This window comes from Plecotus auritus, assembly GCF_963455305.1.
Source record: "Plecotus auritus genome assembly, chromosome: 1".
In the NCBI taxonomy this organism is placed as follows: Eukaryota; Metazoa; Chordata; class Mammalia; order Chiroptera; family Vespertilionidae; genus Plecotus; species Plecotus auritus.
In genome coordinates this window covers 246,532,168-246,547,238 of record NC_137770.1, presented here as the reverse complement: position 1 = coordinate 246,547,238, position 15,071 = coordinate 246,532,168, and the positions used below count along the sequence as shown (strand labels likewise).

General features: G+C 65.7%; 1 protein-coding gene across 1 annotated transcript in view; it reads right to left on the bottom strand.

Moving 5' to 3' along the window:
- Nucleotides 1-78: 78 nt before the first annotated feature.
- SH3TC1 (SH3 domain and tetratricopeptide repeats 1) overlaps nucleotides 79-15,071 on the bottom strand; it is a gene marked incomplete at its 5' end in the record, with an annotated part of 30,254 nt that continues 15,261 nt past the window's right edge. The window contains 8 exons of the mRNA XM_080656204.1: nucleotides 79-1,046; nucleotides 1,757-1,953; nucleotides 2,985-3,135; nucleotides 3,882-4,004; nucleotides 5,137-5,287; nucleotides 5,455-5,635; nucleotides 7,214-8,878; nucleotides 13,834-14,006. Coding sequence (XP_080512330.1) covers nucleotides 789-1,046; nucleotides 1,757-1,953; nucleotides 2,985-3,135; nucleotides 3,882-4,004; nucleotides 5,137-5,287; nucleotides 5,455-5,635; nucleotides 7,214-8,878; nucleotides 13,834-14,006 — 2,899 coding nt within the window. The 3' untranslated portion in view covers nucleotides 79-788. The remainder of the gene's footprint in view (nucleotides 1,047-1,756; nucleotides 1,954-2,984; nucleotides 3,136-3,881; nucleotides 4,005-5,136; nucleotides 5,288-5,454; nucleotides 5,636-7,213; nucleotides 8,879-13,833; nucleotides 14,007-15,071) is intronic.

Here is a 15,071-nt window from a genome sequence, read left to right as displayed (position 1 = left end):
CCTGGGAGAGGGGTTCCGTGGGTCAGGCTTCCTCAGGGGCGGATGCACGGCATCGGGAATGGCAAAAAGCCACCGACGGGCCACTTGAAATCCCATTTATATTATGTGAATATAAATTCCGTTTATATTAAGTGAATTTTACCCGGTTAACAAAATAGGTTCAAGAAGAAAGAGGGGCCAGAAGAGAGCCCTGGGGGTGAGAAACACCTGGACACCCCTTTTCGAGCCTTGGTTTCCCTGCCTGTGAGTCGGGGAGAGGATTTCCACAGGAAGCCTGGGTTCCTGCCCTCGGCCGCCTGCGGGGGGAGCAGGGGGGCCGGGCAGGGGTAGGCAGCCCAGCAGCGGGCCCCACATGGCCCTCCCTGCTGTGTGGCAGTGGGCAGAGCTCCGAACCTCTCTGGTCCTCTATTTCTTCAGCTGTGAAAGGGGACCACCGCTGTCCGACCTCACGGGAGGCTTAAAGATTAGGGCAGAGTGCCGTGCAGACACACGGCGGGGCTCCGGGAAGGGAGATGGGGAGAAACTGGCCCAAGGCCACACCGTAAGTGGCTGGCAGGGGACCTGCCTGGGTCTACTGGGCTCACCCTGGGGCCACCCAGTTATGCCTGAGGACGGGGTGCAGCAGCAGGTGGCCCCCAGGACGGGCCAGGCCCGGGCCCTCCCCCAGGAGGCCACAGGGAGGGGCCTGCAGACTTGAGGAGGTGACAGCAAAAACATCGATTGCCACTTGGCGGCTTCCTTTGTTTCCTGGACAACGCACCTCCAGGACGCACCGCGCCAGCCGGGCCTCAGGGCGGGTGGCCGGGGGCCAGCCAGGGTGCGCGCCCCCAGCACCGCTGCGGGGCCGGGTGGCCCCTGCGGATGTTGAGTTCGGAGGCGAAGGTCCGGGCCTTCTGGTAGAAGAAGAGGGATTTCTCGCGGTCCAGGAGGAAGTGGTGGTAGATGGTGGCCAGGCGTGTGTAGATCTTCATCTGGGCCTTCTTGTTGCCCAGGTCCACGGCCGCCGCCAGCGCCAGCTGGTAGTACCCGGCCGCGTCGAAGGGGTCCTGGCCGGAGATGTGACATGTGAGGGACATGAGGGTCAAAGGGTGCCCGGAGCCCGGGGGAGCGCTACACAGACTGGCAGGCTTCCCGGAAGAGGGGCCAGGATTTGGCTTGCATATTGCACCACGGGGTAGCGGTGAGCCCCTCCCACATGTTTGTGGCCACCCCAAGCTCCTGCTTGACTGTCTAGACCCGTGGTCGGCAAACTGCGGCTCGCGAGCCACATGCGGCTCTTTGGCCCCTTGAGTGTGGCTCTTCCACAAAATACCATGGCCTGGGCGAGTCTATTTTGAAGAAGTGGCGTTAGAAGAAGTTGAAGTTTAAAAAATTTGGCTCTCCAAAGAAATGTCCATCGTTGTCCTGTTGATATTTGGCTCTGTTGACTAAGGAGTTTGCCGACCACTGGTCTAGACTCAGCCTTGCAATCACCTCCTCCAGGAGGCCCCCCTGACTACACGCCACCTGGTCCTTTACGCAAAGCAAAGGCCGCTGTCCTCTGTTCACACGCCAGCCTCCACTGACCCCGAGCGTGGCTGACCTCACGCTGACCCCCACATGCTCCTCACGGCCGGCCGGGAGCTTCCAGGGCCTGGACTCCCTGGGACTGAGGACCTGGCCCGGGCCTCGGGGGTCTGAGTGGCCACCCACCCGGCCGGGCGATGGCCCCCACCCGCCCCGAGCCCTCAGCCCCGCCTCCGCGCCCGGCGCCCACCTTCAGGTCATAGAAGATGATGTCCCCCAGCGCCAGGTACACCTTCACGTAGTACAGCGTCTCCTCGGCGAACTCGAGCGGCGAGCTGCAGAGCGAGAGCGCCTTGAGGTAGAAGTGCTCGGCCAGCTCGCCGTGGCCCAGCCGCTGGTGCAGGGCGGCCAGCCGGTGGTAGGCCACGCGCTCGTTCAGACGGTCTCCTGGGGGCACACAGGGAGGGCCATGCGTGAGGACACGCTGCGTGGGGCGGCGGCGGCACAGGCCGGTCAGAGCCGCCTCACAGCTCCCGCCAATCACCTCCCGTCCGAGACTCACTCTTCCCATCTGTGAAGTGGGCCCAATGGCCTGTTCCCAGCCCACCTTGGGGATGTGGCCAGGTGGGGGATTTGGAGGCCCCCCGCCATGCCTGACAAAGCCACCTGGGGTGCCTGGGTTACTATTTTGACTAGGAGACCCCAAAGGTCAGGCAGGCTGCACTCACAGACCCCGGGCTCCAGGCAACCTCAGACGTGACGTGACGTCTGACCCTCCTGGTGTATCAGCCGTGGCCCCGCCCCCATCCCAAGGATGTCATCAGACTAGGCCAGCCTTCGGCAAACTACGGCCCACGGGCCGGATCCGGCTGTTCTATCCGGTTCTCTTGCTCTCCCCTCCGCTCCTTTATTTTGAATTTATATTAGTTCACACAAACACTCCATCCATGCTTTTGTTCCGGCCCTCCGGTCCAGTTTAAGAACCCATTGTGGCCCTCGAGTCAAAAAGTTTGCCCACCCCTGGACTAGGCTGTGCCCAGGTCCCTCCCCACAGGTGAGCACTGTGGGGCCAGCACGGGAACCCCCTTTCACACCCACTGTGCACCTGGCCCTCTGGGGGCTTCCATCCTTGGGGGAGACTGAGGCCTGGGTCAGTTCAGTTAGGTGACCGGACGCAGGGATGCCCGGCATCGAGGGACCAGAGTCTGGAAGGGCCTGAGGTTCCATGAGCCAAGGCCAGCGGGGCTAGCCGTGTGCAGGGAAGGGACGGCATGTGGCGGGCACCGCCAGGGACTGGTGAGAAGCCGGCGCATCTGGGATAGCCGGCCTCGGGGGTGGCGAGGGACCGAGGCAGAGGAGGCCACAGCTGTAGCGCGACATTCCTGAGACCCCACACGGGCCTGGTCAGCCTCTGCCACCTTCAGCCCCGCCCTCCCGATGTCGGAGGCGGAGGCCCGGGCCAGGGGTGCGGGGCTCACCCAGGGTGATGCTGAGTGCCAGGGCCATGTGGGCGAACTCCAGGCCCTCCTGCTGCAGCCCCAGTTCCGCCAGCAGCGCCACCAGCTTGTTGCTCAGCCGAAGCTCCGCCTCCTGGTTCCCTGTGGTCACGGCCAGGGGCAGCGCCCGGTCCTGCCCAAGCAGGGAGGCGGGTCAGGTCTCCTCCCGCCTCGGCCTGCCCACACCCAGGACCCTCCTCAGAGCCCCCACCACCACCCTGGGAGCTGCCCGCCCACTGCCCCCGGGTCCTTACGCAGCTCTGTCCCCCGAGAGAAAGGCCAGCTCCGAGAGGCCCTGACACCCAGGGCCACTGGCATGAGCAGCTGGGGTGTGGCCTGCAGCCCATTTGTCTGCACTGCATAACCTCAGCCGGACCCTCCCCTCCTGGGCCCCGAGGGCCTGACCAGGGGTGTCCAACACCGCTCTGGGCTCTGAAAACGCCACATCCATCTGAACCCACGGCTGAGCCGCACACCAGGAGCCGGGCAGACGGCTGGGGGGGAGAAGCCGCCCTCCCTGGGGGGCATATGCAGACTGGGCCCTGGGCCTGATCCTCCCACTGATATGCTGTGCCCTTTGGCACACCCCTGTGCTCCTCTGAGCCTCAGTTTCCTCATCTGTAAAATGGACACAGACGCACTCTGGGTTGTTGGAGATGACAGGAATGCGTGCTGTGAGCCGGGAGCTGCCTGTGACCCTCAGACAGTGCGTCCCTTCTCTGTCCCGCTAGGTTGGGGTGGGGGTGGGGTCATGACTGTCCCAGACAATGCAGAGGGTGATCCTGCCTCCCGGAGGCCGTTCCCGCTGCGCTTGCGCCTCCGCCCGCCCAGAGATGCCCACTGAGCCCCCCGCCCCACCCCGCCCCGCCCGGGCCTCACCCTGTAGAAGGACACAGCTTTCTCCCGCTCCCAGGCCCCGTTGAAGAAGATGTCTCCGGCCGCCTCGAACAGCTCCAGCCCCAGGTTGGGGTCCCCCGTGTACAGGGCCGCGTCCTGGGCCACCTGCGGGGATGCGGGCCTGTGAGACCCACAGCGCTCCCGCGGGGCAGGTGGCCGTCCACCAGTGGGACCCTCACGGCCACGTCTGGCCACCCTGGGGCCCTCGAGCTGGGAAACGAGGGCGTTGGGCCTCTTCCCTCTCACACACCAGGAGGGACTGGTCCCGGGCACTGTGGGGTCGCTGTCGCCCACTGGGCTGAGGGGGATCGTTCCCGCCCGTGGCCCGTGGGGAGGCTCGGGGCCGGCGGGGATGGACTGCTGAGGAGCCTGGCGCAGAGTCAGAGCGGGCCCTGAACCCACGGCTGTGCCTGGCCCAGGCGTCCTCCACTCCGGCCTCATGGGCCTCTCACACCCTGCCCCTTCACCCCACCATGTTCCCTCTGTCCCCTTTGCACCCCTGATGGCACATGTCTGCCCACCTCTCCCACCAGAGGACTAAGGCTGTCGGCTTGTCTACTGCCCCCGGCGCATAGTAGGTGCTCAACAAATACCGCTGAGTGAATGATGGACCAGCCCCTGCCTGCAGCCCGGCCGCACCCAATGGCTCGCAGCCCCGAAATCTGTGCGCCTGGGGCCTTTGCGCCTGTGTCCTGCTGCCCGACCCCCTCCCAGTGGGCACTGACCCCCTCGCTGCAACTCACAGCCTCAGTGACCCCAGATGGGCAGGGGCTTGCCCTCCTGCTCCTCTGCACCCCCACCCTGCCACAGCCCCGGGCCCCGAGTCAGCATTGTTCGAGGAGCCTTTCCCCTCAGCCGTACCCCTCCCCCGGGAGCCTCGGCCCCTGGCCTGGGAGGTACGCAGGAGCCTCCGTTCGCCCCAAATCGCGTCACGTTTCAAGCACACGGGCCATGTGCTGCCGGGGCAAGGTCTCCTGTGTGCCACTGTGTGGGCACCGTGTGCACGTGAATTGAGCACTTGCTGTGTGCCAACGTGGAGGGGGGCACCGCGAGGGGCACCTGCCTCGGCCCCCTGGGAGCTGAGACTGCTGGGAAAGATGCTGGCAGCGGGGTCAGGGGCCGTGGGGAGATGGCATGGGCACCGGCACGCAGCTCGGCAGAGGCTTAGGGTGAAGGAGTGAGTGAGTGCGCACAGACCCACGCTCCCCGCGGAGGTACCGGCGCCCGGCCCGCCCACCTGGATGTACAGGTCCACCAGCTCGTTCTGCTGCAGGAGGTAGTAGATCTTGCCAGCCTGCAGCCAGGCGTGCGCCTCCTTCTCCTTCTCCTGGAGGTCGATGAAGATGCCCAGGCTGCGCTTGGTGTAGTCCAGCGCCGATTTGTAGGCCCTGGAATCGGAAGCCACGGTCAGAACAACCCCCCCACCCCGGCGGCTGGCGAATTCCTCCGTCCGCCCCCAGGCGCTAAGGAAGAAAATGGCCCCCCCGGGAGGGCCCCCTGGGAGGCTGGCACGGCCTCCGGTCCTGGCCGCCCTGCTGCCCGCGGAGCCCCTCACCGCTCGGTGCCCAGGGCCAGGTAGAGCCGGCTGATGGTCTCCAGGAGCTGCCCCTCCAGCGCCGTGTCGGCCGCCCGGCGGGCCAGCGCGAGCTGGAACTCGTGGTAGACGAGGCACTGGGCCCTGCGGGGCCGCACCGCGCTGTAGAAGTGGCACAGCCGCTGGACGGCACGCAGCTGGCCTGCACGGGGACACGGGGAGAGGCGGCGTCACTCCTGCAGCCGGTGTGGGGCTCGCAGGCCCCTGCGTGTGCCCGCCGCTCCCGCCCTCTGCGCTGGGGTCATCGCGGATCGGACACTGAGCCCAGACAGGCCGAGCAGCCATTCAAGGTCACACGCTGGGGCCAGGCAGGGCAGCCACGGGTGCTCGAGAGACGGCACCCCCGTTTTTATAAGCTCCGGGCTGGGGTCCTGGCCAGGTCCTCTAGCGGCACCGACCGCTCCTCCCGGCCAACAGCTCGTCACACTGCGCTGGCGAGGCTGTGCACCTGCACCCCCATGTTGCAGGTGGGCACCCTGAGGCCAAGGCCGAGTCCCGACAGGCAGTGGAGGCGGGATTCAAATCCGGCGGCCGGCATTCCGCAGCCAACGCTCCCTGAGGAAGTGGGCTCCCGGCCACCGCCCGCCTCACCCTCTGAAAGGGGGTTCCCGGTCAGGGTGCAGGCCCGGGTTATGGGCTCCATCTCCCAATCCATGTTTCTCTCTCATCATCGATGCTTCTCTCTCTCTCTCTCTCTCTCTCTCTCCATCTCTCTCTCTCTCTCCCCCCCTTCCTCTCTCTGCAATCAAGAAAAACATATTTTGAAAAAAATGACCTGAAGAATCTATATGCACAGCCCCTGGACACACAGACAATAGGATGCTGATGGCCAGATGGGGGGTGGGGAGAGGGGGGTGGGGAGGCGGGTAAAGAGGGAGGAAAAGGGGGGACATCTGTAATAGCGTCAACAATAAAAATAAAGTAAAAAATAATAAGCAGCCCTGGGTGGTGTGGCTCAGTGGATAGAGCGTCGGCCTGCGGACTGAAGGCACCCCAGGCACCCAGACCTTGCACCTTAATGCTCACCCACCCCAGGGCCTTTGTACAAGCCGCGCCTGCTGCCAGCTCTCTCCCCCCCTCCCCCGCGCCCCACCTTAATGCCTTGCTAAACCCTCCTGACCCTCAGGTCCCAGACCACACAGACTTCCCTGACCCACGCGTCGGGGCCAGGAGCTTCCCCCACCACCCCGAGGACCACTTTGTGGTTCTTGGGAGCCGGGCACAGCTTCCCGCGAGACCCACTCAGGTCCCATTTGCAGGGGGGGCCGGCACGGAGCCCGGTGTACACGCACAACGAGGGGCTGTTCATCCAGCTGACGGCTCCGCAGCCCTGGGAACCGCCCGCCACCCGGGAGGCGTCGGGCGGGCAGGGCTGGCGGATGCCTAGAGGAAGCCACCGGCTGAACCACCCACGTTCAAGGCCTCGGCTCCTCTCTGCCAGCCCCTCCGGCCGGGCCTGGGTGATGCCCGTGACGGTGGGGATGCTCGGGCGATGGGCAGACATGCCCCAGGCGGACAGAGACGCGCTGCTGGCCCTGTCTGCCCGGCCCAGTGTGGGAGCAGCCTCGGCGCCTGCAAACAGCGCGCTGTTTCCATGACTCAGCTTGTCGGTGGCGGAAAAACGGCCGCCCGCCCGTGACTCTCACACCCGGGTGCGCTCCGACCGGAGATGGAAAGAAAAACTTTCCAGGAAGTCAGCGAGGGGCTGGGCGGCACTTACTCTCCAGGCTGCCCGTCTCCATGGCGACCAGGAAGGCCCACTCGTAGTAGCACTTGCCCCGCTGGGCGAGGGCCCGGCGCGTGCACAGGTGGCCCAGCTGCAGGAGCACGTGGGTGAAGTCCCGGCCGCGCGCCCCGCTGGGCAGCCCCGAGAAGAGCCTCACGGCCTCCAGGAGGTAGTGCTGGGCCAGCCCGTGGGCCCCCGCCTGCAGGCACAGCGCCCCGAAGTTGGCCAGGGCCACCGCCTGGTTCCGCAGCTGGCCCAGGCGCTTGGCGATGCTCAGGGCGCGGAAGTAGCCCTCGGCCGCCAGCCGCGTCCTGCCCGTCCTCTTCAGGGCGATGGCCATCATGTTGGCGATCACGCCCTCCTGGTCCACGCTGGCCACGGCCACGTCCAGGACCGACTGCAGGATGCCCAGGGCCACCCGGCTCTGCCCGTGAAGCACGTGCAGCCAGGCCAGGGCCACCAGGTCGTCCACGACCCGGCGGCCACCCGTCTCGGCGTCGGCTTCCAGCGCCTGCGTCATGAAGGCGATGGCCCGGCCGTGCTGCCGGTGGAGGCTGTGCAGCTGGGCTAGGCTGGCGTAGAGGGGCCCGCGCCACGGGGGTGCCGGGCCGGGGGCCGGGGTGGCCAGCGCCTGCCGGAGGTAGTGCGCGATCTGCGAGGGGAGGCGCTGGGGCTGCGGCGTGTTCCGCAGGACCAGGTCCACGCTCCGCAGCGAGCCGGCCAGCGAGCCCCGGGCGCGCAGCGAGGCCACCCTGACGCAGCTGAGCGCCAGGTGCGGCAGGCACTTTCGGCTGTAGATGTCCGCCAGGAGCAGGTAGCCGTCGGCGGGCCACGCGGCGTCCGGGCGCCCCAGGGCCCTGTGCAGCAGCAGCAGCCTCTCCAGGAAGGGCAGGGCCGCCTCGGGCTGCTTGAGGTGGACCTGGTGCAGGGCCAGCAGGAAGCAGGTGCGGGCCTCGGCCTGCGGGCTGCGGGCGCCCACGGCCCTGCGCAGGGCGAGCCGCAGGAGCTCCGCCTCGGCCTCGGTGCTGCAGACGTGGCCCGGCGTGCCTAGGAGCAGGGCACAGGCTTTGGGCACCACCAGCCCGCACTTGTCCCTGTTGTTCTGCCTCAGGTGGACGGTGGCCAGGTTGGCATACAGAGCCACCACCAGGAAGAGGTCCCCGAAGTGGCCGCCCAGGGCCCCCAGGGCCTCCTCGAAGTACACGCGCGCCTGGGACAGCTTGAGCCTCCGCACGCACAGCCGCCCCAGCAGGAAGCAGAGCCTGGCCAGGGCCATGGGGAGGTCCGCCTTCTTGGCCGCCCCCCGGGCCTGGGCCAGGCGCCCGGCCAGCTCCTCCTCGTCGGTGAAGCCACGGAACATGGTGCCGAGCCCCGGCAGGGAGGCGTCGTACAGGCCACGGAAGGCCGGCTCGTACCCGGGAGCATCCAGGAACCGCAACAGCGAGCCCAGGGCCTCCGGGTCGGCCCAGTCGTCCTCCGCGTCCAGGCAGAAGGGGGGCTCCTCGGGGTCCGCTGAGCTCGCTTCACTGGACGCTGGTTCGAGACCCCAGGACACTGGCTCCTCGGGGCAGCTGTGGCAGGACTTACATTGTTCTAGAACCTTCTTCACCTTCTGCAGGGTCTTGTGTGGCTCTGGGTGCAGGCCAGGCAGAGGCATTTCTGCAAGTTACCAAAACCCGAGATGGATTAGAGTCTGCTCTGAGTCCAGGAAGGGGCAGCGACGTCCCTCCCCAGGCGCAGCGTCCCTGTGGCGGTGTTTGGCAGATACTGCTTCCTTCCCCAGGGAACGCCCAGCACCCAGCACACAGTGGGAGCACAGTGGGAGCTCAGCGCACAGTGGGAACACAGTGGGAGCTCAGCGCACAGTGGGAGCACAGTGGGAGCTCAGCGCACAGTGGGAGCACAGTGGGAGCTCAGCGCACAGTGGGAGCACAGTGGGAGCTCAGCGCACAGTGGGAGCACAGTGGGAGCTCAGCGCACAGTGGGAGCACAGTGGGAGCTCAGCGCACAGTGGGAGCACAGTGGGAGCTCAGCGCACAGTGGGAGCACAGTGGGAGCTCAGCGCACAGTGGGAGCACAGTGGGAGCTCAGCGCACAGTGGGAGCACAGTGGGAGCTCAGCGCACAGTGGGAGCACAGTGGGAGCTCAGCGCACAGTGGGAGCACAGTGGGAGCTCAGCGCACAGTGGGAGCACAGTGGGAGCTCAGCGCACAGTGGGAGCACAGTGGGAGCTCAGCGCACAGTGGGAGCACAGTGGGAGCTCAGCGCACAGTGGGAGCTCAGCACACAGTGGGAGCTCAGCGCACAGTGGGAGCTCAGCACACAGTGGGAGCTCAGCGCACAGTGGGAGCTCAGCACACAGTGGGAGCACAGTGGGAGCTCAGCGCACAGTGGGAGCACAGTGGGAGCTCAGTGCACAGTGGGAGCTCAGCACACAGTGGGAGCTCAGCGCACAGTGGGAGCTCAGCACACAGTGGGAGCTCAGCACACAGTGGGAGCTCAGCACACAGTGGGAGCACAGTGGGAGCTCAGCGCACAGTGGGAGCTCAGCACACAGTGGGAGCACAGTGGGAGCACAGTGGGAGCTCAGCACACAGTGGGAGCTCAGCGCACAGTGGGAGCTCAGCGCACAGTGGGAACACAGTGGGAGCTCAGCGCACAGTGGGAGCTCAGCGCACAGTGGAAACACAGTGGGAGCTCAGCGCACAGTGGGAGCTCAGCGCACAGTGGGAGCTCAGCACACAGTGGGAGCTCAGCGCACAGTGGGAGCACAGTGGGAGCTCAGCGCACAGTGGGAGCTCAGCACACAGTGGGAGCTCAGCACACAGTGGGAGCACAGTGGGAGCTCAGCGCACAGTGGGAGCTCAGCACACAGTGGGAGCACAGTGGGAGCTCAGCGCACAGTGGGAACTCAGCACACAGTGGGAGCTCAGCGCACAGTGGGAGCTCAGCACACAGTGGGAGCACAGTGGGAGCACAGTGGGAGCTCAGCACACAGTGGGAGCTCAGCGCACAGTGGGAGCTCAGCACACAGTGGGAACACAGTGGGAGCTCAGCGCACAGTGGGAGCTCAGCGCGCAGTGGAAACACAGTGGGAGCTCAGCGCACAGTGGGAGCTCAGCGCACAGTGGGAGCTCAGCGCACAGTGGGAGCACAGTCATATGGTTACTGGGAGAACACAGGTCAGTCTGGCCTCCTTTTCTTATTCTTCCCTATTTGAAAGCAGTTGCAGGAGATGCGTGTCCTCACTCTGTGACCACACAGAGACCCCTTTCTCTGTGGGACACCCATTCAGTGCTGCAACTGCCCACGCGTCTCCAGTCAGGTGCAGCGATCCTGTGACATCATCAGAGCCATCAGAGGAGGGATTAGCCTGAGCTCTAAAGCCAGCCACGGAACCGAGCGAACCAGCTATGGAACCGAGCGAACCGGCCACGGGACCGAGCGAACCAGCTACGGAACCGAGCGAGCCAGCTATGGGACCGAGCGAACCGGCCACGGGACCGAGCGAGCCGGCCACGGGACCGAGCGAACCGGCCACAGAACGAAGAGAACCGGCCCTCGGGAGGAAGGCCTTTCTCTCCTGGGACCACTTCCAACCAGAAGGAGCGGAGCGGCCCCACCCCAGGCTCCACTTCGCCCTAAACGGTTTGAGACGCTGGGGCCCACGGCCTCCAGAGGGTTAAAGGAGAGAGGGGCGGGAGCTGGAGAACACGGCGCCGGACTGTGGGCTTTGGAAAGAGCCAGGCCTGAAGGCCAGGCCAGTCGCAGAGCAAACAGCCATTTCCTGTTGGGAAAACACGGCTTCGGGGCGTGCTGGGGAGGAGAGACCAGCAAAGACGCCTCTGTCTCAGATCCACGTGCAAAAGGGTTCCAGGCGGGCGGGTGCCTGGTGGCCCGTGCGGTCGGGAGTCAATACAGGGAGTGTGGCTTGCTGGCCAGCGTCCGACTCGACTCGACATTAGATTTGCTAGGAAAACACCCAGGTCCGGCGAGGCCAAAGGGCCCCCCAGGCCTGTGCTCCTGGGGGCTCGCAGGGGGCGAACCCCTCCTCCAGGCGGGGAGCCTGCAGCATCTTCCGGTCCTCACCCCTGAGGCTCGGAGAGCGGGAGGGGCTTTCTCACCGACACCCAAAGTGGCCCTCGGTGTTTGTGCTCCGAGGGGCCTGCTCTCGGGGACCCTCAAGGGCCTCTCCCGTGCTGACCTCTGTTGGGAGGAGGGCTTCTCCCTGGACCGGCCTCCGGGAGGGAGCAGACCCCGAGGGACTTACTTCTGAACATAAGGCTCCAAATTCAGCGCCCGCTTCCCCCTTAACGCGGAGCCCAAGGGACCTTCAGCTGCTGAGGGTGGTGTGAAGGGCCCAGGGCTGGGCATGTGCTCGGGCATGGAGGGGGCCTCACCTTAGCTGGGGACAGGGCATGGAGGGGACCCACCTTAGCAGGGGACAGGGCATGGAGGGGATCCACCTTAGCTGGGGACAGGGCATGGAGGGGACCCACCTTAGCTGGGGACAGGGCATGGAGGGGATCCACCTTAGCTGGGGACAGGGCATGGAGGGGACTCACCTTAGCTGGGGACAGGGCATGGAGGGGATCCACCTTAGCTGGGGACAGGGCATGGAGGGGATCCCACCTTAGCTGGGGACAGGGCATGGAGGGGACCCACCTTAGCTGGGGACAGGGCATGGAGGGGACCCACCTTAGCTGGGGACAGGGCATGGAGGGGACCCACCTTAGCTGGGGACAGGGCATGGAGGGGATCCACCTTAGCTGGGGACAGGGCATGGAGGGGATCCCACCTTAGCTGGGGACAGGGCATGGAGGGGACCCACCTTAGCTGGGGACAGGGCATGGAGGGGACTCACCTTAGCTGGGGACAGGGCATGGAGGGGGCCTCACCTTAGCTGGGGACAGGGCATGGAGGGGACCCACCTTAGCAGGGGACAGGGCATGGAGGGGATCCACCTTAGCTGGGGACAGGGCATGGAGGGGACCCACCTTAGCTGGGGACAGGGCATGGAGGGGATCCACCTTAGCTGGGGACAGGGCATGGAGGGGATCCACCTTAGCTGGGGACAGGGCATGGAGGGGACTCACCTTAGCTGGGGACAGGGCATGGAGGGGATCCACCTTAGCTGGGGACAGGGCATGGAGGGGATCCCACCTTAGCTGGGGACAGGGCATGGAGGGGACCCACCTTAGCTGGGGACAGGGCATGGAGGGGACTCACCTTAGCTGGGGACAGGGCATGGAGGGGACCCCACCTTAGCTGGGGACAGCGCGGGGGGCTCAGGCATGAGGGGACACCACCTTAGTGGGGCACAGCGTGGGGGGCCGGGCATGGAGGGGACACCACCTTAGTGGGGGACAGAGCGGGGGGCCGGGCATGGTGGGGGCAGGGCAGGAGGCCTGGCATGTTTGCTGGGACCTGTTGTCACAGCGGAGGACGCTCCCCCGGCACCTCATCCAGCCTCCGGGCTGGGCTCCCCCCCCAGCCCCCCCAGAGGGAGTGAGGGCTTGCCCAGCACCACGGGTGGCCAGCCCCCGGCCTCTGCCCTGCGTCAGCCCCGAGGCCCAGCCGTGCCCGGAGGAGCCGTGCCCGGAGGAGCCCACCTTGGTCTTCTGACGGCTCAGCCTCAGCTTCTCCGCGTCTGTCTGAAAGGAGAGGAGAGAAGGGTCAGCCTCCAGCAGTGCCCTTTGACCCCGGGCCGTGTCCTGCAGAGGTGGTGACCCCGGATGGTGACAGGCTCAGGGGCCCACCGCTGAGGGGCCGAGAAGCCACGCCTCCCAGGGTCTGCCCCACCCGCACCCCTGAGGGCTGTGCTCCCACGAGGGGCTGCGGCTTCCACCCCGAGGCTGCGGGCCCTCCCAGGGAGCGGGGCGCTCCCCTCACCCCGGGGGCAGCGCCTCCCCAGGCCTCAGTGCTCCCCTCTGGGAAGTGGGTACACTAGCAGCTTGCTGGCTGCCACAGGGACCACAGGAGGAAGAGCTAACGGACGCCTGCAAAGTATGAACTGTCGCCTGTGCCGACAGCCCCAGGAGACCACACGGCGTCCGGCGGGAGAGCTGACCCTGGACGCCTCCCCCAAGCCAGGGCCCAGCGTGGGGTCCCGGGAGAGAGGAGAGCCCGCACGCCAGGCCGGTGGAGGCCTTGCTGCGCCCGGCCAGTGCCAGCGCCGCTCAGAGAGAAGCAGGGCTGCGTGGCGGGCTCTCACCTGCTGCTGGCGGGAAACGTCTCGCCACGCATGTTCGCAACAGGCAGGTGTGTGTGTGTGTGCATGTGTAGCTATATGTGCAAGGGTGTAGTTGGGTGTGCATGTCTTCATGTGAGTGTGTGTGCAGGCATGTAAGCATGTGCACATGTACATGTGTGCCTGTGTATACATGCAAGCGTGCACCCACGCGTGTCTGTGTCCATCCAGGGGGATGAAGCCGTGAGCCGCGTTCGTGACCAGTGCAGCAACTGGCAAGTCTGTCCTGGCCTCGTCCCCGTCCCATTTCTTTCCGTCGCTGGGGACACACCCCCGTCCTCTACCCTGCACCCGGCCTCAGGAAAGTCCCAAGCACGGGGAGAGGTGACACAGGACCGCCGGTCTGGGAGGTGGCAGCCTGGGCCCGCCCTGGGCCCGCTGGGCGGGGCCGCACCGCACCTACCCAAGCGGTACGCCGTGCAGATGTCCGCGCCCGCCGTCCTGCTCAGCAGCCGCCGGGCGTCCTCCTCGGAGAAGCGCCCTTCCCGGCTGAAGAACGCCCTCTCTTCCTCGTCGAGAAAAAGCGCACTCTCCAGCCTGGAGAAATAGAGGCCTCACCTCACACCGCGGTCTCCACGGCAGCCGCCAGGAAGACCCACTGCGCTCCCTCCACGACAGTCCCTGCACACCTACTGTGTGCCCAGCAGTGAAGGCCCCAGATAACAAACAAAACCAAACGCCCTGCCTTCCAGGGAGCCTGGCCAGCCCAGCAGCAGGTGCTCGGAGCCGGGGCTGGGACAGACACAGCGGGTCACAGCAGCCTGGGAAGATGAGCTCTTGGGCTGCCTGCAAAGCCCAACCTCAGATGCCCCCCCGACTCCCCTAGAGGCCGGCGTGACGGTGCAGGCAGAATGGATCCCTCCACACACTCAGCTCCTCACACAAGCCCCACGGCGCTCCCAGGCACCCCGCACAAACCCACACAAGCACGCGTGTGCTCCGTGAGGTTGGGGAGAGGAAAGACGGGGGACACGGAGGGGCGGGGGGAGAGAAGGAGGAGGCCACTGGCTTATAGGACCACGTTACCCGCAGAATATGGAACTTGGACACGCACTTTGAAACTCCGAGGATGCTATTCTGAGAAGGTAAAGAGAACCTTAGAGTAGCTTGTGGGACATTGGACAAAATTAAATGACAAATGTCAGTGTCGTAAAAGACAAGAAAGACCGGGTAACTGCAGGCGAAGGGGACAAGACGAAGGAGACAGGACAGCTGGTCACACGCCGTCTGGAATGTTCTCTGGCTAGAGCGGGCGTATGGGAAACTGGCGAATCCGAATGGGGTACGTGAGGACGGGGTGTGTGAGGACGTGTCGGGGTTCGTTCCTGGCCTTGACAGTCAGACAGGGCTTATGCAAGAGGATGTCTGGTTTTCAAAACATGGAATGGTTTCGGAGTAAAGAACACCATGTTCTCAACTCCCTCTCGAAGGCTTAGGAAATCCTGGAAGCGGAGAGAAAAGAGGAGAAAGCGTGTGGTCGTGTGGGCATGCGGGCCATCCGGGCCATCCGGGGGAAGGGTGCTGGGGCCTCATGCTGTCACCGTGACCTTTCCCCGAGTCTGAATTACGTCAGAATATCAGGAGGAAAAAGGACAGCGCCAG